The 26,185-nt window shown below is 40.7% G+C and overlaps 1 protein-coding gene across 2 annotated transcripts in view; it reads left to right on the plus strand.

Moving 5' to 3' along the window:
• Positions 1 to 4,826: 4,826 nt before the first annotated feature.
• The window catches only part of CCNB3 (cyclin B3), a 60,200-nt gene continuing 38,841 nt past the window's right edge, over positions 4,827 to 26,185 (plus strand). Inside the window, exons 1-3 of one of the 2 annotated variants that reach the window (XM_061410116.1) lie at positions 4,827 to 5,280; positions 19,826 to 19,954; positions 24,177 to 24,263. In XM_061410116.1, the coding sequence (XP_061266100.1) occupies positions 19,862 to 19,954; positions 24,177 to 24,263 (180 nt within the window). In that variant the 5' untranslated portion in view covers positions 4,827 to 5,280; positions 19,826 to 19,861. Of the gene's footprint in view, positions 5,281 to 15,384; positions 15,560 to 19,825; positions 19,955 to 24,176; positions 24,264 to 26,185 lie in introns of those variants that run through there. The other variant, XM_061410117.1, reaches the window with a different exon arrangement.

A 26,185-nucleotide genomic window follows, 5' to 3' on the forward strand; every position in this document is an offset into this window, starting at 1 on the left:
AGGAGATGCAGGAGATGTGGGTTTGATCCCTGGGTCAGGAAGATCCCCTGAAGAAGAAAATAGCTACCCACTCCAGTATTCTAGCCTGGAAAATTCCATGGACAGAGGAGTGATGAGGGAAATCTGTGTGGTGGGAGGTTAATCAATGTGATCAGGACATCTGTGTTTGCTAACTGGTGCTTATCAAAGTTAGATTCCTACCCTTCCATACAGACTGGGAGACAGGGGCCCTGTCTTTCTTGATGATTACATTTCAAAGGGATGACTCCCAGGCCTTCGAGAAACATTTTCCTGGGTTATAGAGGATACGTTCCAAAGGGACAGAGAAAAGATTTACAATCACAAGTTTTCTAATGTAAATTTCTGAGTAAAGGAAGATCAGGGGGCTACAGTCAGGTTTTGGCTGAAATAAACAGTAAATTCTTTTGGCACTTTTGAACTTTCTCAGACAGGCATTTTAAAGAGGTTGGTATCATCATCCCACGGACATGGCCTTGAATTGATAGAAACTATGCTGGTGTTTGTTCAAGTCTCTTAATGTAGAGAGTGGATGAAATTGTTTGTGCTGAAGGTTATAGTTCTTTCTAGGCCAAGGTTGTGGAGAAGGCAATGGCACCCCACTCCAGTACTCTTGCCTGGAAAATTCCATGGACGGAGGAGCCTGGTAGGCTGCAGTCCATGGAGTCGCAAAGAGTCGGACACGACTGAGTGACTTCCCTTTCACTTTTCACTTTCATGCATTGGAGAAGGAAATGGCAACCCACTCCAGTGTTCTTGCCTGGAGAATCCCAGGGACAGGGGAGCCTGGTGGGCTGCTGTCTATGGGGTCACACACGACTGAAGCGACTTAGCAGCAGCAGCAGCAGACCAGGGTTGAGGCCTAGTTGAGAAGGCAGCTCAGAGGAACCTGACTATATCAAACCATCATGTTATATACCTTAAATATATACAACTTTACTAAAAAATAAGTTTGGGTCAAGGAAGGTGTCTTCATCAATGGTTAGCATACTTAATACAAGACTTGTTTTTCCTATACTACTCTTTGGTCAGGGGAACTTTTGATGATTAAAGAAAAAGTTGGAGCTCCTGTGTCTGGCTCATGTCTGTGGAATAAGAAGCAAAGAAAGAAAATGTTTACTTATTCTTCAATCACAAGAAAGTATACCCTAACATAAAAACAAACAGACAACAGCCACACACACACACACACACAAACACACAAAGCTATAAAACACCCCTCACAGCCTAGAAGAGAACAACTGTGATCTCTGTCTGGAAAATGTCTGATGAAATCACCTAACTGATAAAGAGGGAACTATTATGGATAATTAGAGTCCTGTCCCTTGGCATCCCAATCCTGTCATCTTGGAGGCTAACCAGGAACAAACAAGAGCAGCATTTGGATGGGATGGGAAACCAATAATGAAACGTAAGGAAGTTTAGTCATAGGTTACAGTATATCCAACAAGAGCTTCTCTCAAGTTGCTGAAGCTCTCAGACTGGTCTGTACTGACTTGAGATGGGGATAGATGGGGGAGAAGGGATACTCAAAGAATCAAAAGAAGGAATATGCTGTGTTAGTGTGTGAATATGTCTGAAGCAGTATACACTTAGGTTAGCCTTTAAGAATCGAACATAGAGATGTTAAGCACACAACCTTTGGTTATCATTCTCTCTCCCAATCATCATCATCTGTTTTCTAACCTTGTTTATTCTACCCAAACATCTCTTGCACACAAACTTGTGAATAATTATACAAGTCAACACTTTAAATATGCTTTCAGTTTGCATTTGGTTTGAAAGAGCTATTAAGATAATAGAAATGGGACCTGTGCCTATAATGTAATTACTATGAATAATGGCAAAATGAAATTTAAATAAGCGGAACGATCAGCCTTTATTAAATCACTCTCTGCCTGTTAGTACCACTAATGATCTTCCAGACTTAGATTTAGCCTACTTAATTTAGCTTATATGATGACACTGTGACCATTTGGAAAATGGCCGTGATGCTAATGATTATCAGACATTGTTTACTGTGAACCAATACAAATGGAAAATCCATTTCTTTTTCTCCTGAATTGTTTTCCAACCATGAGAATACACAATGTCATTTAGAGCAGCTTCATGCAAACATACTACGATGAAAAATTAGTTATTTTGACATCTTGGCAATGGTGCTGCATAATTACTTCTGTCAAGCATTTATGTCTGTACTGTGCATATCTGTCTGTCCTTTCCTATGAGTGATTGAAGCAGTGGAGGGAGAAAATAAAAGACTTTAAAAGCTATAAACATTCTCATTTTTTTTTTTTATTTCAAGGGGCAGCTGTTAAAGGAAAGCAGACTCCTAGATATTTTGTGATTTTCTTTTAGGCAGGGGCTTAATTAGGCAGCTAAGATCTGTTCTATTGCCTTGTAGAAAATGACTTACAGCTATTTTGAGGGGTGGGCTTGGCTTGGCAGTGAACATTTCTAGTCAGGCCCTCCCCCTTATAATTGTGAAATTTCCCTCCTGTGATTTCCTAGAACATTTGTTTATTGTCTGTATAATTTATCTGACATTGACTAGATCTGGCCTTGTAGAGTTAATTAACTTTCCCTATTCCTGGATCACCTACACTGAAAGCCTGGAGGGCAGTTTCTCTGTCTCTTTCTCACTGTTTCTGTCACAATACTGGGCACACAGCTGGGCTCAAGAAACAAACGATGGCTTTGAATTTCAGGCGGGTAACAAGCCAGAAGCCATATAGTCATGAAATCTGTAATAATGACAAAAATCTTGGTTAGTTATTGGAGGGAGCAGCCTTCTTAGAGTAATAATTCTTACTCTTGAGTGTGCCTCAGAATCACCTGGAGAGCTTGTTAAAATAGGTTAGGGAGCTCCCAGGATCAAGAGGGTAATGTACCTGAAAAGGGCATGAAGGTTCTGCATACACCTACCCCCACCCCATGTCTTGCCTTTTACATCCCTTCTTTTGGCTATTCCTGAGTTATAAACCAGTAAACATCAGTAAGGGCTTCCCAGGTGGTGCTAGTGGTAAAGAACCCGCCTGCTAATGCAGGAGACATAAGAGATGCCGGTTGGATCCCTGGATTGGGAAAATTGGGAGGGTACGGGCAATCCACTCCAGTATTCTTGCCTCGAGAACCACATGGACAGAGACCACGGCGGGCTACAGTTCATTGGGTAGCAAAGGGTCGGACTTGACTGAAGCGACTTAGCGCGCATGCGCGCGCGCGCACGCGCACGCGCACGCGCGCACACACATATCAGTTTTAAAGTTAAACAAAGAGATATTTGGGCCCCATCCCAGAGTTTCTAATTCTGCAGGTCTGCAATGAGGCCTGAAAATTGCCCTGTACTGTGTTTTGCATGCATTATCTCATTTAATTCTCACACAATCTTCTGAAGTAGGTACCTTTCATACTTTTTCTCAGGGAATTTCTCTTCTGCATCTTGGATCTGCTGCTGCTGCTGCTAAGTCATTTCAGTCTTGTGACTCTGTGCGACCCCACAGACGGCAGCCCACCAGGCTCCCCTGTCCCTGGGATTCTCCAAGCAAGAACACTGGAGTGGGTTGCCATTTCCTTCTCCAGTGCATGAAAGTGAAAAGTGAAAGTGAAGTCGCTCAGTTGTGTCCGACCCTCAGCGACCCCATGGACTGCAGCCCACCAGGCTCCTCCGTCCATGGGATTTTCCAGGCAAGAGTACTGGAGTGGGGTGCCATTGCCTTCTCCGATCTTGGATCTGAGAAGAAAGAAATGGCCATTTTGGTGGTAGTCTCACACTGGTCACTACCATTATCCCGGACGTGGGTGTCTGTGTGTGCACAGAGATTCGTACCCCCCCCCTTTTTTTTTTTTTGGATTCTTCTCAGGTCCAAGATGCAGAAGAGAAATTTCCTGAAAAAAAGGATGAAGGGTACCTATTCTGATCTTTTGGCCCCATCTGGTGGTTTCAGGTTTGACTGAATCAAATACTGCTCCCCCTGCTGGTGAGAATGGTTCGGTCTGTCAGAGGACCTCTTTTCCTGAGGTGGTTTTTTTTCTGAAGAGGTTCTGCTGAGGCGGTTGTTCCGAGGCGATTATTCCGAAGCGGTTAGTATTCCCCCACTCTCGGCCCCTTTTCTGGATTTTGTTTGTTTTGTTTTCTGTTTTCGTTTCTGATTGATGGGGAGCTCCTATTCAATGTAAAGCATTTATTCCAGTCCCCCTGTGACATGTTAAAGGTAAACATATTTTTCTAGGTATTAAGAGTCTTTTGCCATATATATACATACACACACACACACATATATATAAACATATAAATATATAATTATATCCTGTGTCAGAGCTGGAGATGTGGCTGAGGGAATTCGGCTGTTAATCGGATTTTTTTTCTCTGTCAAACCCACAAACTTGTCTCGGACATCTGACAAAAATACTTAAAATATAGTATTAACTGGAGACAGAGTTTTTATCCTTCCCTCCAGATAGTGTCATTATCAGCGAGTGAATGTTTTAAACAAAGATCTTGGAGGAGAGGAAGGGGATCTTGGAGCACGAAGCCTCTCCGGTTCCCTCACAGACCCTGTAGGGGATTCCCTCCTCTCCCAACACGCACACTTAAGGATGATTAAAATAGGGTGAAGACTACCCTAGTATTCTGCTTTGCGCGTGTAGTGTGGCCCCGCGGGGCTCTCAGGCTTAGACCTTCTTTTGCCTTTTTCAAATCAAGATGACACAGAGGGTAATGAGTTCATGTGACCACTAGGGGGTCTCAGCTGCTTGGAAAACGTGTTTGTACACAAGCCTGCTTTGCCAAGTGAAGTGAAAGTCGCTCAGTCATGTCTTTGCGACTCTTTGCGACCCCATGGACTATACAGTCCTTGGAATTCTCCAGGTCAGAATACTGGAGTGGATAACCTTTTCCTTCTCCAGGGGATCGTCCCAACCCAGGGATCGAATCCAAGTCTCCCTCATTGCTGGCGGATTCTTACCAGCTGAGCCACAGGGAAGCCCAAGAATACTGGAGTGGATAGCCTATCCCTTCTCCAGCGGATCTTCCCAACGCAGGGATCAAACCCAGGTTTCCCTCATTGTAGGCAGATTCTTTACCAACTGAGCTATAAGGGAAGCCCTCAAAGTGAAAATCGCTCAGTCTTGTCCGACTCTTTGCTACCCCATGGACTGTAGTCCATGGAATTCTCCAGGCCAGAATACTGGAGTGGGTAGCCATTTCCTTCTCCAGGTGATCTTCCTAATCCCGGGATCGAACCCAGGTCTCCTGCATTGGTGAGTCTCCCAAATTGGTGAGTCCCTCCCTGCTAGACTCACTCCCCATCCTAAAAACTGTTTGTATATGTTATATTTATTTATACGTTTCCTTAATGGCCCCATCATAAAAATGTGTATAGGTTCAAGGAGACAGCGATAGTCCAACTCCGTAGAGAAACTAACAGGGCCTCACGTACTTAGCCATTCAGTAATCACTCTTGGTGCTATCAGAGTGATTTTGACAGTAGTGATTGTGTTACAGTAATCACTCAGCATGTGTCCTCTGAAGCCTGTTTTAGTTTTATATTCAGCTTGCTTTGGGGCTTATCACACTCTGCCAAATACAGAAATGCTTCGGAGAATGACTCTGTTTTACTCATTTTCATTTACACTGTAAGAGATAGCACTAGGCTGGTCTATATTAGTGAGTGCTTAAGGATATTTACATAATTGAACGTTAGTGTGTACACCTGAAACTAATATAATGTTATATAATAATTCTTTTTCAATAAGGAAAGAAAGACAACCACTGGTAATGGTTGTCCAAGAATTGCTATGCCCAGAACCAGACAGAAGTGCCTCGCCACGGCCAAAAATACTGGATCATGTTGGTCCAAAATGCCTGGTTTATTTCAATACCTTCCTAACTAGTTCCACTGAGTGTTTCCTTCCACTCTTCAATAAAATATTTTTTAAAAGAACCAATATATTTTATTAGCCACTGTTATAACAGCTTTATTGAAATGTAATTTAGATACCACATACTTCATGTAAGTGTACAATTCATTGATTTTTAGGATACTCACAGAGTTGTGCAAATATCACCATAATAAATTTTAGAACATTTTCATCACCAAAAAAGAAACCTTGTACCCTTTAGCTATCATACCTCAGTTCCCCCAACCCTGTACCTCCTCAGCTTTAGACAGCAACCATTCTAATTTCTGTATCTATGGATTTGCCTGTTTTGAACATTTAATATGTGGAATCATACAGTATGTGGTCTTTTGTAACTGACTTCCTTCACTTAGCATAACTTTTTTCCAGTCAAGAGTTGTGACAACACATGTGAAATGTTGTTCATGAAGGAAGGAAGCTCATTAGAGACTTGGAATCAAGGATTTTTGTTGGGGGCTGGTCATGCAGGCACCCTCTGCCTAGAACATACCAAAACTCCAGAGTCCCAGGAGGAAAGATGGTGTTCATCACAAACCATGTTGTTTGCACAAACAGTGCAAGTATAGTGAGCTATTCTTGTCAATTAAGGTGGTGGGAACCCTCCCCAAATCCAAGTTCCCAGATCCTAGCCAAGGGCCAAACTTACCAACAGGATTTTCAAATGATAACATTCTCAGGCCTGTTATATTAACTCTTTTCTACACAGATTTTGATAGGGATTGCATTGATCATTTTGAGGGGAATTGCCATCTTAACAATATTAAGTATACCAACCACTGAACACGGCATGTCTTTACATTTATTTAAGTCTTTAATTTCTCTCAAAGATGTTTTGTGGTTTTCAGTGTGCAAGTACAAGTTTTCTTGTACTTCTCTGGATAAATTTATTTTGGACTATTTTATTCTTTTTGACACCATTGTATTCATTTTCAGATTGTTCCTTGCAAGTGTATGGAAATACAATTGAGTTTTGTATATTGATCTCGTATCCTACAACCTTGAGCTCATTTGTTAGCTTATTAAGTTTTCTTTTTGTGTGTGTGTGGATTTATTAGCTTGTTAATATGGTGGATTATATGGATTTTTAAAAATTGAAGTATAGTTGATCTACAATATTACATTATGCAGATGTATAATATAGTGATTCACCATTTTAAAGGTTATACTCCATTTATAGTTATTATAAAATATTGACTATATTCCCTTTATTGTACAGTATATCCTTATAGCTTGTTGTGTTGTTTAATTGCTAAGTTGTGTCTGATTCTTTTTGACCCCATGGACTTCAGCACACCAGGCCTCCCTGTCCCTCACTATCTCCCAGAGTTTGCCCAAGTTCATGTCCATTGAATTGGTGATGCTATCCAGCCATCTCATCCTCTGCTGCCCTATTCTCCTTTTGCCTTCAATCTTTCCCAGCATCAGGCTCTTTTCCAATGAGTGGGCTCTTTGCATCAGGTGGCTAAAGTGTTGGAGCTTCACCTTACTTCAGCATCAGTCCTTCCAATAAGTATTCAGGCTTTATTTCCTTTAGGATTGACTGGTTTGATTTCCTGGCTATTCAAGGAACTCTCAAGAGTCTTCTCCAGCACCACAGTTCGAAATCATCAATTTTTCGGCACTCAGCCTTCGTTATGGTCCAATTCTCACATACAAACATGACTACTGGAAATGCCATAGCTTTGACTATATGGACCTTTGTTGGCAAAGTAATGTCTCTGCTTTTTAATACACTGTCTAGGTTTGTCATAGCTTTCCTTCCAAGGAGCAAGTGTCTTCTCATTTCATGGCTGCAGTCACCATCCACAGTGTTTTTGGAGTTCAAGAAGAGAAAATCTGTCACTGCTTCCACTTTTCCCCCTTCTATTTGCCATGAAGTGATGGGACTGGATGCCATGATCTTAGTTTTTTTTAATGTTGAGTTTTAAGCCAGCTTTTTCACTCTCCTTTTTTGCCCTCATCAAGAGGCTGTTTAGTTTCTCTTCACTTTCTGTCATTAGAGTGGTATCATCTGCCTGAGGTTGTTATTTCTCCTGGCAATCTTGATTCCAGTTTGTAACTCATCCAGCCTGGCATTTCACATGATGTACTCTTCCTATAAGTTAAATAAACAGAGTGACAATATACAGCCTTGTCCTACTCCTTTCCCAATTTTGAACCAGTCTGTTGTTCCATATCTGGTTCTAACTGTTGCTTCTTGACCCACATACAAGTTTCTCAGGAGACAGGTAAGATGATCTGGTATTCCCATCTCTTTAAGAATTTTCTACATTTGTTGTGATCCACCCAATCAAAGGCTTTAATGAAGCAGAAGTAGATGTTTTTCTGGAGTTCCCTTGCTTTCTCTATAATCCAACAAATGTTCGCAATTTGATCTCTGATTCCTCTACTTTTTATAAATCCAGCTTGTACACTTGGAAGTTCTCAGTTCTTGTACTGCTGAAGCCTAGCTTGAAGAATTTTGAGCATAACCTTACTAGCATGGGAAGTGAGCACAATTGTCCAGTAGTTTGAACATTCTTTAGCACTGCCCTTGTTTGGGATTGGAATGAAAACTGACCTTTTCCAGCCCTGTGGCCACTGTTGGGGTTTTCAAATTTGCTGACATATTGAGTGCAGCACTTTAACAGCATCATCTTTTACAATTTGAAATAGCTTAGCTGGGATTCTATCACCTCCAGTAGCTTTATTGGTACTTTCTAAAGGCACTTGACTTCACACTCTAGGATATCTGGTTGTAGGTGAGTGACCACATTATTGTGGTTATCCAGCTCATTAAGATCTTTTTTTGTGCAGTTCTTCTGTGCATTCTTGCCACCTCCTCTTAATCTCTTCTGCCTCTGTTAGGTCCTTACTGTTTTTTGTCCTTTATCTTGCCCATCCTCGTATGAAATGTTCCTTTGATATCTCCGTTTTTCTTGAAGAGATCCTTATAGCTTATTTCATATATGATAGTTTTGTGACTCAATTCCCTACCCCTATATTGCCCCTCTCCCTTCTCTATCCCCATTGGTAACCACTAGTTTGTTTTCTATATCTCTGAGCCTGCTTAATTTTTGTTATATTTACTGTTTTTTTTTTTTTTTTAGATTTCACATATAAGTGAATCATATACAGTATTTGTCCTTCTCTGTCTGACTTATTTTACTTAACATAATACCCTCCAGGTCCAATCATGTTGCTGCAAATAGCAAAATTTCATTCTTTTTATGGCTGAATAGTATTCCATTTTGTGTGTGTGTATGTGTGTGTGTATCTCACATCATCTTTATCCATTTACCTGTTGATAGACACTTAGGTTGCTTCCATACCTTGGCAATTTGTAAATAATGCTCCTATCAACATTAAGGTACATGTATCTTATCTTTTTGTGTTAGTTTTGTTTTTCAGATATATACCCAGAAGTGGAATTGCTGGGTCATATGGTAGTTCTGTTTTCAGGTTTTTTGAGAACCTTCCATACTGTTTTCCAGAGTGGCTGTACCAGTTTACATTCCCACCAACAGTGTACTAAGGTTTCCTTTTCTCAACATCCTCACAAACACTTTGTTATGTATTGTCTTTTTGATGATGGCCATTTTGACAGATGTGAGGTGCTATCTCATTGGGGTTTTGATTTACATTTACCTGATGATTAGCAGTGTTGAGCATCTTTTCATGTACCCATTGTCCATCTGCATTTCCCCTTTGGAAAAATGTCTATTCAGGACTTCTGTCCATTTTAAAATCTGAGTTTTTTGGATGTTGTGTTGTATATAGCTTTTTTTTTCAGTGCATGTTCTAATTATTCCATTATATATACACAACATATCACAGTCTACTGTAGTTGACATTTTATCAGTTTGAGGGAGTGTAAAACTTTTCCTTCCTTTATCCTCCTACATCGATATTATTGTTTTAAACATTTCCTCTACATATATTGAGAACTGCATCAGATAGTGTTATACATTTTGCTATAACTCTCAGACATAATTGAGAAAGCAGTATCAGAAGGAGGGTCAGTTGTATCTACCTGTATTTTTACTCTTTCCACAGTTCTTTCTCCCTTGTGTTGTTAATACAAAATTTCTTCCATGACTATTTTTTTTACCTTGTAAACTTTCTATTCTTTTAAGAGGAGCATCTGAGAATGACTTCATTTCCCCTTCACTTTTGACGGATATTTCCCTTGGATATAGAATTCTCAGTTGCCAACTGACAGCTCTTTCCTCTTAGTATTGGAAAAAACACTGCCACCTTCTTCTGGCCTGTATGGTTTCTATTGTCACTCGACAAAATTTTGCTCTATTAGAAAGGTATCATTTCTCTCTTGCTGCTTTCAAGGTTTGTTTTTTTTTTTTTGTCTTTAGTTTTCAGAAGTTTGTTTTTGTTTGAATTTCTTTGGGTTTATCCTCTTCGGGGTTTACTTACCTTTTTGAATGTAGGTTTATGTCTCTCTCAATTTTGGAAAACGTTCAGCCTTATTTCTTGGAATAAATATTTTTGTAGAAAAGATTACCAGAAGTAGAATCTCCCATCAAAATATACAATTAAAATTGATGCAGTTTTTTGTCTATATATCATACCATGATAAATTTGATTTTTAAAAGAACTCAGAAGTGGCAAGCAACAATTGGAAAAGGAAAGTATTTAATTTTAGACTCTGAAAAGATGTAAAGCAAATATAGAAAAGCCCACAAATATCTAAATTGTAAAGAATGACAAGAGTTTTAATAAAAATCTACATTTACTGAGAAAAAAAAAAAAAGAAGTAGAATCTCTGGGTAAAATGGTTCAAATTTTTAAAAGTCACTATATGTTTTCAAATAACACTCCTAAAGTTGGTAGCAGTTTTTATTTCTGCTGAAAATGTAAGTGCCTGTTTACTCACCCCTTTAGTAACAGAAGTTATTACTAATCTATCAAAATTTTGCCAATATTCTAAACAAAACAATGCATTGCTGTTTTAATCTACATGTAGTTTTAGTGAAACAGCATATTTTTATGTTTATTGACCATTTATATTCTCTAATTGTTCATTTCCTTGTCAGTTTTTTTTTTTTTTTTGGTGGATAGTTCATCTTTTTCTTGTTGATCATGAAGTTCTCTTTGTACATTTTGGAAATTATTCCTTTGTCACTTGTGTTGACAATGTTTTTAGCCAGTTTGTTGTTAGATTTTTTAAACCTTGTTTTTGTTTACTTGTTTTGCCAAATACTACTTAATATTATTGAGACTTTTGCTCAAAAATCTCTAAATTTTTGTCCTGTTTAGAAAGGTTTTCTTTTTTTTTTAATTTTATTTTATTTTTAAACTTTACATAATTGTATTAGTTTTGCCAAACATCAAAATGAATCCGCCACAGGTATGCCCGCGTTCCCCATCCTGAACCCTCCTCCCTCCTCCCTCCTCCCTCCCCATACCATCCCTCTGGGTCGTCCCAGTGCACTAGCCCCAAGCATCCAGTATTGTGCATCGAACCTGGACTGGGAACTCGTTTCTTACATGATATTTTACATGTTTCAATGCCATTCTCCCAAATCTTCCCACCCTTTCCCTCTCCCACAGAGTCCATAAGACTGTTCTATACATCAGTGTCTCTTTTGCTGTCTTGTACACCGGGTTATTGTTAGCATCTTTCTAAATTCCATATATATGTGTTAGTATACTGTATTGGTGTTTTTCCTTCTGGCTTACTTCACTCTGTATCATAGGCTCCAGTTTCATCCACCTCATTAGAACTGATTCAAATGTATTCTTTTTAATGGCTGAGTAATACTCTTTATTCAAGATTATAAAAATATTTTTTATATTTTATCTAATATTTCCATGGTTGCATTTTCACAATTAAATGTTGGATCCATGTGAAATATATTTTCATGTTAAAGTGAGGTAGATAAGAGCAGATGTTTCCTACCAGGTTTTCATACAGGAATGTAGTGGGTAGGGGAAAGGAGAGTTCATGACAATTTTGTATGCCTAGGTTGGAGGGAAATATTGGAAAATGGCAGTGTCAAAGAGCTGTCTCCTCTTTTCTTAGTAGTCTCTCTGAGTGCTGCCCAAAGGAAAGGTTAAGTCAACTGGAGTTTTGAAAGTTGAGAGAATTTTTTTTTTTAATTTTTGGAAAAATTATAATTTTTACTCAATAACTGTTTAATTTTTGTGAAAAACTGGAAGGAAATAGGAAAAATAAATTTCTCGTTTTGTGATTTTTGTGTTGCTGTTGTTTTGGTGGATGTACTTTTTCCTCTTTTGACTAAAGAAGATCTGTAGTGATTTGTGTTAATACTATATTTCCTTTATAGTGCATCCCAGTAGGATGCTTATCCACAGCGATGACCCTTAAAGGAAGATAACCCATTTACTTGGTTAACAAATATTTTCCACTCATCTGTCCAGGAGACAGGTATGGGGTAGTGCTTTGTCTTTGGTCTCTGGAATCAGACTGCATGGGTTTAAATCCCAATCTAATAGCTTACTAGCTGTGTGATCTTGGGCAAGTTACTACAAGCTCCTCTTCTGCAAATGTGCTGTGTGCTTAGTCACTCAGTTGTGTTCGACTCATTGTGACCCCATGGGCTATAGCCTGCCAGGCTCCTCTGTCCATGGGGATTCTCCAGGCAAGAATACTAGAGTGGGGTTGCCGTGCCCTCCTCCAGGGGATCTTCCCAACCCAGGGATGGAACCCAGGTCTCCTGCATTGCAGGTGGATTCTTTACCAGCAGAGCTACCAGGGAAGCCCTTCTGCAAAACAGAAACTGTAACAATTCATTGTATTGTTGTGAGTGTCAAAACAGTGTTACACATACAGTAAGCAGTTGATAAATGTGGACTCTTCTTAATGCTAATCACTGAAGATAGAGCACAATGCCTGTGGTCCTTACAGTTGTGGAGCTTGCATTCTTGAGTGATGAGGTAGGTTCAAAAATTAAAAATTGCAATAATTACTCTAAAAGAAATGTAAGGGTTGAGATAAAGTATAAGCGAGTGGGAGAAGAATCCTACTCTAGATAACATGGTAAAGGAAGGCCTCTCTGAAGAGAGGATAGTTAAGCTGAGACTTTAAAGCATGAGAAAAAAAAAGTGATTTAAAGAAGAGAGGGAAGAATATTTCTGACAGTGGGAATATCATGTGTGAAGATCCCGAGGAGTGTGATTTTCTGTATATTCAAAGTTTGGGAAGAAGATCATTATGGCTGGAATGGAGTAAATGAGAAAGAGAGTGGTATGAAATGAGGTTGGTGAGATAGATGGGACTTGTAGTCCAGGGTAAGGAGTTTGGATTTTAATTCTGTGGGTACTACAAAAGCAGGAGAGGGACATAATTTTTGTTTTTTGTTTTTTAAAAAGGTTGATCACATCACTGTATTGTATTTGCATTATAGACGAGCCAGATTGGAAAGGGGTAGAACATCTTGGAGGCTTTTGACAGTGGTCCCATTGAGAGATCATGGTGGTAGTGGAGATGGAGAGAAGTGGATGGATATAATATATATGTATGTATATATATATATATATATTTTTTTTTGCAACAAAGTTGGTTTATTTTCAAATGTCTCCTATGTTTTACTTACTTCTATCAAAACAGGATTTTTTAGAATGGTGTATTGAATTCTTTTTCAATATTCCCTTCCTCATTTATTATTTTATTTATTTATTTATTTTAATTGGGGGCTAATTACAATATTGTATTGGTTTTGCCATACATTTTGAGGTAGAATCAACAGGACTTGCTGAAGGATTGGATTTGGGAGGTTAAGGTGGTGGGAAAGAGTAGAATCAAGGATGATACCCAGGTTTCTGACTTGATTAACAGACTTGATATGGTACCAGTTTCTGAAATGGGGGGCATTGGAGGAAGGATCAGATTTGGTGAGGTTGTGAATATGTTGAGTTTGAGATATCTATTAGACAGCTAAGTGGAGATGTGGAATAATCAGTTGGATTTATGAGTCTGGAGTTCAGGGCCAGCTTTTAGGTGATATTTAAAGTCATGGATTTATATGTGATAACCTAGGGAGATTAAAAAGAGACGAGGGCTTGGGATCATACGACTATATTCCCTTTAATGTAAAAGCTATGAGATACTATCAGTAAAAGGAGAATGGACTAATAATAAAGGTAAAAATGTAGTTTAGTAGTAGAGCATCTGTATATGCAGGAATTCTTAGATTTTATTCCTGGTATCTCCACTTTTCTCTTTCCCTCCTCAGGACATAGAGCAGGGTGATAAACTCTTCAAGTCTTTTATCAGTTACTCATATATTTTTTTCTAGCTCCTGGACCAAAGCAGGTGCTCAATAAATGTTGAATGAATTAATTAATGTACTAATGAAATAAACGAAAATATCAATGGTAGTACCTGCTTTGCCACAATGCAGCATTTTGATATTGGGCAGTTAGCAAGCATGGGGCTTCACTGGTGCCTCAGAGGTAAAGAATCTGGCTGCAATGCAGGAGCTGCAGGAGACACAAGTTCGATCCCTGGGTCAGAAAGATCCCCTGGAGGAGGGCATGGCAACCCACTCCAGTATTCTTGCCTGGAGAATCCCACAGACAGAGGAGCCTGGCAGGCTACAGTCCATAGGGTCACAAAGAGTCGGACACAACTGAAGTGACTTAGCACGCATGCAATTAGCAAGCTACAGTTTTCTTGTGTCTGTAAAATGACAATAATAAAAGCACCTACTTTTGGGGACAATGTTTAAAACAATTTAAAAAGTTATAGCAATCACCAAGAGTTAGCCCTCAATTAATGTTTTAGCTACTATTAGTTATCTGCACTATGGGTGCTATCCATGAAATAGGGGCAATAATTTCTGCTCTGCTTCCATCACAAGGCCATTTGTGAAGCCAGCAAGAGTTCACGTTTGACTCTATAAAAGCTTATTATTGTTGTTGTTGTTATTATTTGACCGCCCTGTGGTTTTCGGGATCTCGGTACCCCCACCAGGGATTGAACCTGGGCCAGGGCAGAGAAAGCAGCGAGTCTTAACCCAATGGATCGCCAATTCTCCAAAGCTTAATAATGTTTTAATTGCTCAGGACTTCACCACGTAATGCAGCCGCTCTCTCAATCCTCTGGCAGGGTTATTTAAATAAAAACACGTCTTTAAAGGGACCCACCATGGGGTCGCTGGAGTCGGACACGACTGAGCGGCTTCACTTTCACTTTTCACTTTCATGCAATGGAGAAGGAAATGGCAACCCACTCCAGTGTTCTTGCCTGGAGAATCCCAGGGACGGGGAAGCCTGGTGGGCAGCCATCTATGGGGTCGCACAGAGTCGGACACGACTGAAGTGACGCAGCAGCAATACTCCCTTTGTCAGTCTAGTCCGGTCTAACCAATGGTACTCGAAACCACGCCCCATTGGGGAGTCTATTAGCCTCAGAGTTCTCTTTGAAAATATCCAGCCCGCCCCTCCTTGCTAGGCGACGCGACTCAACGGCACGCTGATTGGCCCCTCCTGGCCAATCACCACTGCTCTTCTTCCTGGGCTGTACTTTTAAAAATTAGCTTGGCTAAATTGAGACGGACGCCGGTTGCTGCAACGCGGAGCTCCGGTCATTTCCCTGGCCTCATAAGGCCTAGGAGTGCGTCCGTGATCTTTCCTGTTCTGCCCTCAATCTCGATATGAGGTAGGCGCCTTTGAACTTGTCCTACTGACTCGAATGTCCGGCTCTGTCGCCCGCGGGTGGGTCCTTGAGGCTCACTCCAGTCCCTGTAACTTTTGCCGGAATGCGTCCTGCCACGAAATTTTTGCTTTCTCCTGTCAGTCAGCAGTCTGCGGAGAGAGTCCTGTCCAAGGTTGGGCAGGGAGTGTGTATTAGAGGGTGAGATGGCAAAACAAACAAACAAACCCCAAACTGGTTCCCGGCTTTTAAATGGAGCTACCGCTGCAACATTCCTGAATCTGAGTACATTTCCGTAGTCTTTTCACAAGTGAAGGTGTACAGGACCAATTTAACCTACAAAACGTACTTAAGTTAGAGAATGCAACGTGAGAGATATCTTGAACTACAGGTGGAAGGATATGAAGGGGGATGGAAACGTGCCTTTTCTCCCTTGTCTCCAGTCAGTCCGTCAGTTGTGTGCTCAGTCGTGTCCGACTCTTTGCGACTCCATGGACTATAGCCCCCCAGGCTCCTCTATCCGTGTAATTTTCCATGCAAGAATACTGGAGTGGGTTGCCGTTTCCTCCTCTCGGGGATCTTCCCGACCTAGGGATCGAACCCAAGTCTCTTGTGTCTCCTGCATTGGCAGGCGAGTGCCTCACCACTGCGCCACCTGGGAAGCACCGTTGTCTCCACTAGCTAGTGATAGAAGAGAGTTAGTGAGACTTAAGATTTTCACTTTCAGTCCCGTCCAGCTCTGGCTTTGTCATGGCTCTCTGCTGTGGACCTCCTGGGATCCTAGAATGTCAGAGGTTGAAGGGATCCAAGAACAATACTTCTTAAAGTGCATAAAAATCACCAGGGGAAGTTAACTTCCACGTTCAGATTTGGTAAAGCCTAGTTTGGGGAGTGGGAGCAGGCAATGGCAACCCACTCCAGTACTCTTGCCTGGAAAATCCCATGGACGGAGGAGCCTGGTAGGCTGCAGTCCATGGAGTCAGGAAGAGTCGGACACTACTGAGCGATTTCATTTTCACTTTTCACTTTCCTGCATTGGAGAAGGAAATGGCAACCCACTCCAATGTTCTTGCCTGGAGAATCCCAGGGACGGGGGAGCCTGGTGGGCTTCCGTCTATGGGGTTGCACAGAGTCGGACACGACTGAAGCGACTTAGCAGCAGCAGCAGCAGCTTGGGGAGTGAGATTTTAAATTGCTAACAAGCTCCCAGGTGATGCCAATATTGCTGGCCCATTGACGATGGTTAAATGTCCAGGAGACTCTGGTCTCACTATCTCATTTTCTTAGGTGAAGGAAGGAAGCCTGGAGATGGTAAAGGGACCTGTCCAGTGTCACTCAGCCAGCTAGGGACAGGATCAGAACTACACTTTAGGCATCCTCCCCAGCTCAGTGCTGCTTTCATTGACATCATCCTGCTTTCTCTCCCCAGTGTCTTGCTGTCTGTAATCTGCCTTTGTATATAAAAAGAAGTTGCTACTGTTTCCTGAGACTGTCCTGATCTACAGTTTTGGACTCTGAGCAGTTGGGCTTCTGAACAAGCCTACTTGTCCCTGTGTGGGTTTCAACACCAGCCCTGGGGTAGAGCCTTTAACACTCATCAGGGTGTATGTAGTGGAGAAGGAAAGTCTGGAAAGTGGAGAGGGTTCTAATTTTCTTGTCTAAGTAAGGCTAAGGGTTCTGTAGGTAGTAGAAGTTGAGAGTGTTCTGCAGAGTGTCCTTTTATGAAAACATGCTTTTGGTGGTGTAATCCCCTCCCCTCTCCTAGTGGCAGGGAAATTAGTTACTTGAGCCAGATTATTGTTCAGGATAATGAAAGTGATAAATGACCATCATCTGAAAACTGATTTTCTCTGAGGTTTAGTCATGCTGTGATGTCATCAGCCAAAAGTTTTCTGGCCTGTTGACTCCAGTTTGATGTTTTTCTTTCCAGTTGAAAGATAAAGATTTTAGAACCCAAGTCTTTGGTCATCCATAAAGAATTGTATGAGGTGTGAACAATAATAATGGAGTGAGTGGTTTTCATACAGTCCAGTTAAGGCTGGGTTCACTCAATTTAGCTTTATTTCTGCTTGGCTGAGTTTTGAGGGATGAGATGGAAAATGGGTTTGGATTTGGAGGAAGAGAAGGAGAGTAAGATGCACCATTTATTCTGAGGACGTACCAGGTTAAGCTTTGCACGTGCAAATTTACATTTGAGCCATACGATACCTCTGCAAGTAAGAGGTGGTACATAGCTCTTTTGCAAATAAGGAAGCAGGCTCAAAGATGCTAAATTGGCTGATTTAGAAGCCCAATTGCTTCTTTAAAAAGAAGTCTGTGGTCGTTCTAACTCCTCAGTACTCCTCATACTACCACTCTGTGGTCTTTAACTTTGTTCTGTGGGCTGTTCTGGAATCTTTTCACATACAATCAGAGAGGCTTCATGGTATTTTAGAGAAGAGCCCTGGAAAGAGCTGGGTGATCTATGCTGCTTAATAGTTTGTTCTGTGTAGTAAATAATTTTTAACTCATCTGAGACTATGAAGTGGAAAGAATTGTACTTGCCCTGCTTACTCTCACAGCTTGGGGAGGATTAACTGACATAATAAATGTGAAGGCACTTATTTGTACTGACTTTTCCTCGCCAACAAAATGTTTAATATTGTCCATCCAAAGAAAAACCCAAGTTAGCCTTTCTCTTTTCTTCAACCTTTCTCTCAAACTGCAATCTTCTCTGCAGTCTTCACAGAATGGTCCCAGCCTAGCTCTCAGCCTCTTTCTGACTCCTCCCTACACATTATACTTCACACTCCGGGCAACCTGGATGTTTCCAAACCTGCTGTGTTCTACACGTTCAAGCCTCTGCCTGGGCTCTGGCTTTCTTTGCCTGGAAAGCTCACCTGTCTACTTGAGAACCTTTTTATCATATTAAGTCCAGATCAAATATAGGAGGAAGGTGAAGCCTTTCTCCACCCCTTGTCTCCCACAAGATTACTGACTTTACGTTATGTTTCTAAAGTACTTTGTGTCTACGGTTATTAAATCATTTGTCACATTTATGTGTTGCTGTTAGAGCTGTGCCTGTGAATACTTCTAGAATAAGATCCATGATTTATTTGTGTTTGTCTCCATTGCCTGATGTATCTTGTACATAAATTTGTTGCATTGCCTTTAGGGTCTCTCTATGGAAGCCTGTTCTTTGTCAAATGTCGTTGAACTTGGAGACTGAATATGGGTGGGTTCAGAAGAGCAGTTGTATCTGAGTGGGAAGGGTCTCTTTTATATTCAAGAACTGATTCCTCCTAATATGCATCACTGACTCGATGGATGTGAGTCTGAGTGAGCTCCTGGAGTTGGTAATGGACAGGGAGGCCTGGCGTGCTGTGATTCATGGGGTCACAAAGAGTTGGACACGACTGAGCAACTGAACTGAACTGAATGTGCTTGTAAGCCACTTAAGTGTATCATAACATAAGACACTTAAGTATATCATAAGTTATGATAGTGAGTTCTTAGTTTAGTTTGAGAACTCACAAGCTAAAAGACCCTTAAGGAGTATAGAATGGGGTCCCACACTGAGGTGGGGTGAAGGTAGGACTCCTAAGTTCTGTAATGACTGTTAAATTTTATATGTCACATGATTTTCACCAAGTAAGTTCCTTCTGCTATTATCTTTTTTTTTCCCACCAGTATTATCTTTTGATTTTTTTTTTAACCAGATGTCTGGAACTGGACTGCAGTTTCTTGATTGAATGCAGCCTAGAATACCCTCTGGCCTATTCTGCATGTGTGTGTGTGCAGTGCATTCTTTTGCCTTCTCTGTAGCATCATCATTGCTGGGGCCAGGACCCCATGCCTTTTAAAGAACATTAACCCTACCAGTGAGCCTCCATACTATATGATTTGTCATGCTCTTGATTATTTTCAACTGTTAATTTTCCTCTAGTGTTCCTAGGCCTAAGCTAGGGGCTAGGCCATAGTCCCAGTACCCACAGGGGGTGGCAGGCACTGTGCTTGGCTTTTTACACAGAGTATCTCATTTAATTTGAACAGTGCCCTGCAAAGATGTATATACTTACCTCCATCTTGCAGATGAGATAATTGAAGCCCAGGGAGGTTAAGTCACTTGCCCATGGTTAAGTGTGGTACAACCAAGATTTGATCCCAGATCTGCTAACATTGAAGTCTGTTTTCTCCTAGGGATGTTATAGAGAGACTGGGTTTTCTCAAGGATCTCCAGAGAATCGGTGATGTTTCTGGTGAATGTTTTAAAGAGTCTTTTTCTGATTGCAGCCCTGCCTTGGATAGACGCTGCTGAATCTGTAAGAAATGCCGCTGCCACTACCATCCCACCACTCCAAACATGAGACCAGGAAATCTCAGTCCAGCATTGTGCCCAGTGATCGTGAACCATCTGAAAAGGTTAGAGCAAGCTGTCCCTCTCAGTAGTGTCTCATTTAGCCTCTTTTCTGTGTTGGCTTAGTCCTTATTCTCCCCTCCGTATCTTTTGGAATATGTGTGGTTAATCTGAAAAAATGAGAAGGCATGGCAAACCTTGTAGTTGGAGGAGACCAGCAAATTATAACTTGGGGAGAAAGCATAAACTCTTCTTTCCGATAAGTGCATGGCTAAGATGAAGGGTGTCCTCCACAACTTTCAAAAGCAAACAATACTCAGTTCTCATTAGTGATCTCATTTAAACTCTTATTTTCTCCGAGAGGCTCAAAGCACCTTGCCAGGTGGCTGCTTAGTACATCCAGGGGAGAGTATGATGATTAGGTCAACAAATGTATTATACTGCTTTTTACAGCTATTACATTTGAAGAATGGGTCCATTTTGAGCCTGCTGTTTTGACCTTGTGAATAGTTTGACATTGACATTCCAAGCTTGTGATGTTCTGTGTTTGCCATCAGTCATATTTTAATCAGAATTTTACTAATACTGATGAATTGTTGCTAAGAAAGTGTTTCCTGGAGCAAACATCATTAGGCCAATTTAATTTCCTTGATTGGTTTTCTCTCAGCACAGATAAACACGTTCTAATCATTTTCATTTTTGTCTCACTAAAATGGTTTTCTTGGCGGTTAGGGAAAACAAGTGTATTTTTCCTATGTAAATTTGGCAAGAAAGATTTGCTATATTGATCAAATTTTTGTTCACATCAAATTTTATGATTAGAGTTCTGCCACTGTACATTTTCTTTTGTGGCAGTTATTTTTCCAAATCCAACTTTCTCAGGGTGTATTTTTCAAATATAAATTTTATAGGATTCAGTTTCACCAATAATTTTATTTGGGGCTGGTTATTTCTGCCAGTAATATTAAGTAGGAGTGGGATAGCAGACCATAGTTAATTTCTTAGCTAATTTGTGAGAAAATAATAATTTATTCTTTGCTAATTATTTCCATTAGGATTATTTATCATGAACTAGATGAAAGACTAATAGTTTACTTATTTCTTAGCTTAAACAGTTAAAAAACAGAAGTAATTCTTCTCAGCTCTTTCAGAATTGCTCCACTGTACTAGAATTGGTCTATTGTAATATGAATCTAACTCTCTAAGTTTCTAATCACTTACTGTGTCATGTACTAACTGTACATAATGTTAAGAGAGAAACGGAGAAAATAAATGGTCTGACCTCAGTGTTCTGTTTCACATTATAACAACTTGCTGACATAGGTAAGGCAGAGTTCTCAGTTCATAAAGGAAATCTGATACATAGGACACTTTCACCAAACAAAAACTTGTTAGGGAATAGAGAAACCCTACAGTGTGATTTACCTTAACCTTTAACCCCATAGAGATAGTCTTGCTCATTTGGTAGTGGGATAAGGCATTTCAGATAAACACTAGCTAGAAAGAAAGCTCCCTTTGCTCCAAAATATTCTCCCTGCCTCCTTTTCCCCATTCTTCCCTTATATACACTAAAAGGGATAAATATGAATTACCAAACTCCTTTCTTAAAATACAGAATTTTCCTTATGAGTTTTAAAATCACACTGGACCATGTATTTTTAAAATACTATTTCTGCCCATTTACAGCTTATATAGATTTTTAAAAAACGTATTCTCTTATTTGATCCTCAAATAAGGTAGGTCATCTTTCCAGTTTTACTGATGAGAAGATTGAGGTTCAAAAATTAAGTGACTTTTCCAAGGTCAATCGCTAGTAAAGGACTGATCCTGGATCAGTATCTAGGTATGTGTGTGATTATCCTTACTGAGAATGTCTTAACTAACATAAGAGAGGTTCGTGACATTGTACAGGAGACAGGGATCAAGACCATCCCCATGGAAAAGAAATGCAAAAAAGCAAAATGGCTATCTGGGGAGGCCTTACAAATAGCTGTGAAAAGAAGAGAAGCGAAAAGCAAAGGAGAAAAGGAAAGATATAAGCATCTGAATCCCGAGTTCCAAAGAATAGCAAGAAGAGATAAGAAAGCCTTCTTCAGTGATCAGTGCAAAGAAATAGAGGAAAACAACAGAATGGGAAAGACTAGAGATCTCTTCAAGAAAACTAGAGATACCAAGGGAACATTTCATGCAGAGATGGGCTTGATAAAGGACAGAAATGGTATGGACCTAACAGAAGCAGAAGATATTAAGAAGAGACGGCAAGAATACACAGAAGAACTGTACAAAAAAGATCTTCACGACCCAGATAATCACGATGGTGTGAGAGCCAGACATCCTGGAATGTGAAGTCAAGTGGGCCTTAGAAAGCATCACTATGAACAAAGCTAGTGGAGGTGATGGAATTCCAGTGGAGCTATTTCAAATCCTGAAAGATGATGCTGTGAAAGTGCTGCACTCAATATGCCAGCACATTTGGAAAACTCAGCAGTGGCCACAGGACTGGAAAAGGTCAGTTTTCATTCCAGTCCCAAAGAAAGGCAATGCCAAAGAATGCTCAAACTACCGCACAATTGCACTCATCTCACATGCTAGTAAAGTAATGCTCAAAATTCTCCAAGCCAGGCTTCAGCAATATGTGAACCGTGAACTTCCTGATGTTCAAGCTGGTTTTAGAAAAGGCAGAGGAACCAGAGATCAAATTGCAAACATCCTCTGGATCATGGAAAAAGCAAGAGAGTTCCAAAAAAACATCTATTTCTGCTTTATTGACTGTGCCAAAGCCTTTGACTGTGTGGATCACAATAAACTGTGGAAAATTCTGAAAGAGATGGGAATACCAGACCACCTGATCTGCCTCTTGAGAAATGTGTATGCAAGTCAGGAAGCAACAGTTAGAACTGGACATGGAACAACAGACTGGTTCCAAATAGGAAAAGGAGTACGTCAAGGCTGTATACTGTCACCCTGCTTATTTAATTTATATGCAGAGTACATCATGAGAAATGCTGGACTGGAAGAAGCACAAGCTGGAATCAAGATTGCCAGGAGAAATATCAATAACCTCAGATATGCAGATGACACCACCCTTATGGCAGAAAGTGAAGAGGAACTCAAAAGCCTCTTGATGAAAGTGAAAGAGGAGAGTGAAAAAGTTGGCTGAAAGCTCAACATTCAGAAAATAAAGATCATGGCATCTGGTCCCATCACTTGATGGGAAATAGATGGGGAAACAGTGGAAACAGTGTCAGACTTTATTTTTGGTGGCTCCAAAATCACTGTAGATGGTGACTGCAGCCATGAAATTAAAAGACGCTTACTCCTTGGAAGGAAAGTTATGACCAACCTAGATAGCATATTCAAAAGCAGAGACATTACTTTGCCGACAAAGGTTCGTCTAGTCAAGGTATGGTTTTTCCTGTGGTCATGCATGGATGTGAGAGTTGGACTGTGAAGAAGGCTGAGCGCCGAAGAATTGATGCTTTTGAACTGTGGTGTTGGAGAAGACTCTTGAGAGTCCCTTGGACTGCAAGGAGATCCAACCAGTCCATTCTGAAGGAGATCAGCCCTGGGATTTCTTTGGAAGGAATGATGCTAAAGCTGAAACTCCAGTGCTTTGGCCACCTCATGTGAAGAGTTGACTCATTGGAAAAGACTCTGATGCTGGGAGGGATTGGGGGCAGGAGGAGAAGGGGACAACAGAGGATGAGATGGCTGGATGGCATCACTGACTCGATGGACGTGAGTCTGGGTGAACTCCGGGAGTTGGTGATGGACAGGGAGGCCTGGCGTGCTGCGATTCATGGGGTCGCAAAGAGTCGGACTCGACTGAGCGACTGAACTGAACTGAACATAAGAGACACTTAAATTTTGTTAAATTATTGAACTAATTTACCTGGAAAGTCCATATTAAATTAATGATTGGGAGTTGCAAGGTGGTGGTGATGGTCATGATTAATCTTGGGTAGGATTGCCATAGATATGAGAGGAATAAGAGAGAAAATTAGCTTCACCAAGCTATTTTGCTCAATTTAAGAGTTACACTGAAGGTCTTCCTGTCTCCTTACAGCCTTGTCACCATCATCAATGATTATTACCTCCTTCAGGAACACTCTAAGCAGCAGTGAGTGCCAAAACTTTCTTTTGTTGTAATTTATTAGGGTTTATTTTAGGCATTCCCAATTGCTTGGAGATTCAGGCGTTTCCCTGTTGAGCTCCAAAGATGACCTGAAGTCCCTGAAAAGATTGTTCACAATTGGATATACTCATTTACCTTTTTTCCTTTTTTAGAAAGATGAGAAGTACCAAGCAAAGATATCTCCATCTTCACCTCAGGGACCACTGAAAAAGAGATCAGCTTTTGAAGATCTCACCAATGTGAGTATGCTAGTCTAATCCTATGGTGTTGCATAAGGTTCAAACAACCTCTTCCTTGAGGGACCTTTCTAGTTTACCAAACCCTGACCCTCTGTAGAATGCTGAGAGCCAATTTTACTGGCTGAGAGCCAATTCCAATTTTATTTGGAGTCAGTGACCCAATTTCAGAAACTGTAGGGGCTTTTCTGCTGGCACATACCATCTGTTTTAATTGGTGGAGCTCGCTGAAAGCCACAGACAGAATGATGATCAGATGTGAACTTGTAGACAGATATGAGAACTATGGAATCTTGCATTTAGGTAAAGTCCAGAGATGGCTCGACTGGCTGCCTCGGCCTTGGAGGCAAGTGTCAATACAATGGTGGGTTCATTGTAGTCTAGGGCAGTGTTTATCAGTTCAGGCACTATGGGCATTTTTGAATAGGACAGCTTTTCTACTGTGTAGGACTGAATGACTGGGAGTTGCACCACCTTGCAACTCCCAGTCATTCAACCAGCATTCCTGGCCCCTGGCATTAAGTTCCAGCAGCATCACAGTCATAGTGACAATCAAAACTGCCCTCTGATGTACAGAACCATGGATGACCACAGTTCCATGATCTGGTTTTCGACTAGGGATATCTAGAAACTCAATTGTGACTAGAATTCTTGAGTTTACTTCCAAGTTACCTCCCTTCTGGTATTATTAAGGTACTAGCAAAAAATCAAATTTAATAGTTAGAATGTTACTAATTGAATATAGATAACCTTTGGTCTTAGAAATCAGTAATGACTGATAGCTCCTGAGTGTTTACCACATGCCAGGCACTATTCTAAGCATTGTCCCATGTATCCACCCACTTAATACTCATAAAATTCTATGAGGCAGACACTAAAACTATAACCCCTTTACAGATGAAGACATGGCTAGTGTTGGTTTTGAAGTCCATTTCATCTAGGATACAGACAGCCCTAGTGAGGCCTGTCCTGCCCTCTATAATAGAGTGTTCTTTTGTGGCTACCAGAATTCTTAACATTTACTAGATAATATTTTACTGCCTTGGGCAGGGTTGGATAAGCATTGGCAAAGTTCTTTCCTTTGTATCTCTGCTCTTTAGATGCCATGTGACTACTTTTGTGTTAAACCAGTCTTTCCCCCACACAGATTACAACATGTGTAATTGTGTTACAGCTTCCTGCATAATCAGATTTACTATATACTGGTTGAAAGAGCTGCCTCCCACACAGACCTGTAAAGTTAGATTCATTTCCTGACTTATTTTACCATGGCTCTTGAAACTGTTGAGATAAGGTAGCTACATAAGTCAGGAGCAGATGCAGCCTATCTTAGTGTAGCTTCCCTTGGCCTCCAGAGTCCCTGATAGTGCAAAGAAAAGTCTAACAGCACATGAGAAACTTTCCTGCTGTGTCTCAGTACTTTTTTATTTGTGAAATTTATGTCATCATCGATAAAGAACAAACAAATTAATAGGAAATACATGCTAGGACTCTCGGTTCTCCAACTGAATTCACCATCTGTTAGGTCACATACTCCTCCAGGGTAGGGAAAGCAAGGCATCCCTGGGAAGTATCTCTGCCTCTAGCTTTTCAGAAGCTCAGAAAGCCCATTTCCCCTTTTACCTTCAAGTTCTGGTCATTTTGAATTGTCCTTGGTGCTTTCCAGAGAAAGTTCCGTGATTACAGTATACCTAAGTCATTCCAGGATTGAGCATTTCTGCAGATGTCTGAGCTCATCTCTTTGAGGGTTGAGGACTCCTTTCTCTCTGAATTTTGGGGATTCCCTTTATGATTTTGCTTCTTCCTGTCAGTATTACTATGTCTTCATGTCCTCATATCTGTCTTCTCCTCAGCATTCACCACAGTGAGGTTCTGGCTGGCCAAAGGAGCTGATCTGTTTTAGTTATTTAGTCTGCTGTGAGTTT

Source organism: Bos javanicus, chromosome X, assembly GCF_032452875.1.
Source record: "Bos javanicus breed banteng chromosome X, ARS-OSU_banteng_1.0, whole genome shotgun sequence".
Classification (NCBI taxonomy): Eukaryota; Metazoa; Chordata; class Mammalia; order Artiodactyla; family Bovidae; genus Bos; species Bos javanicus.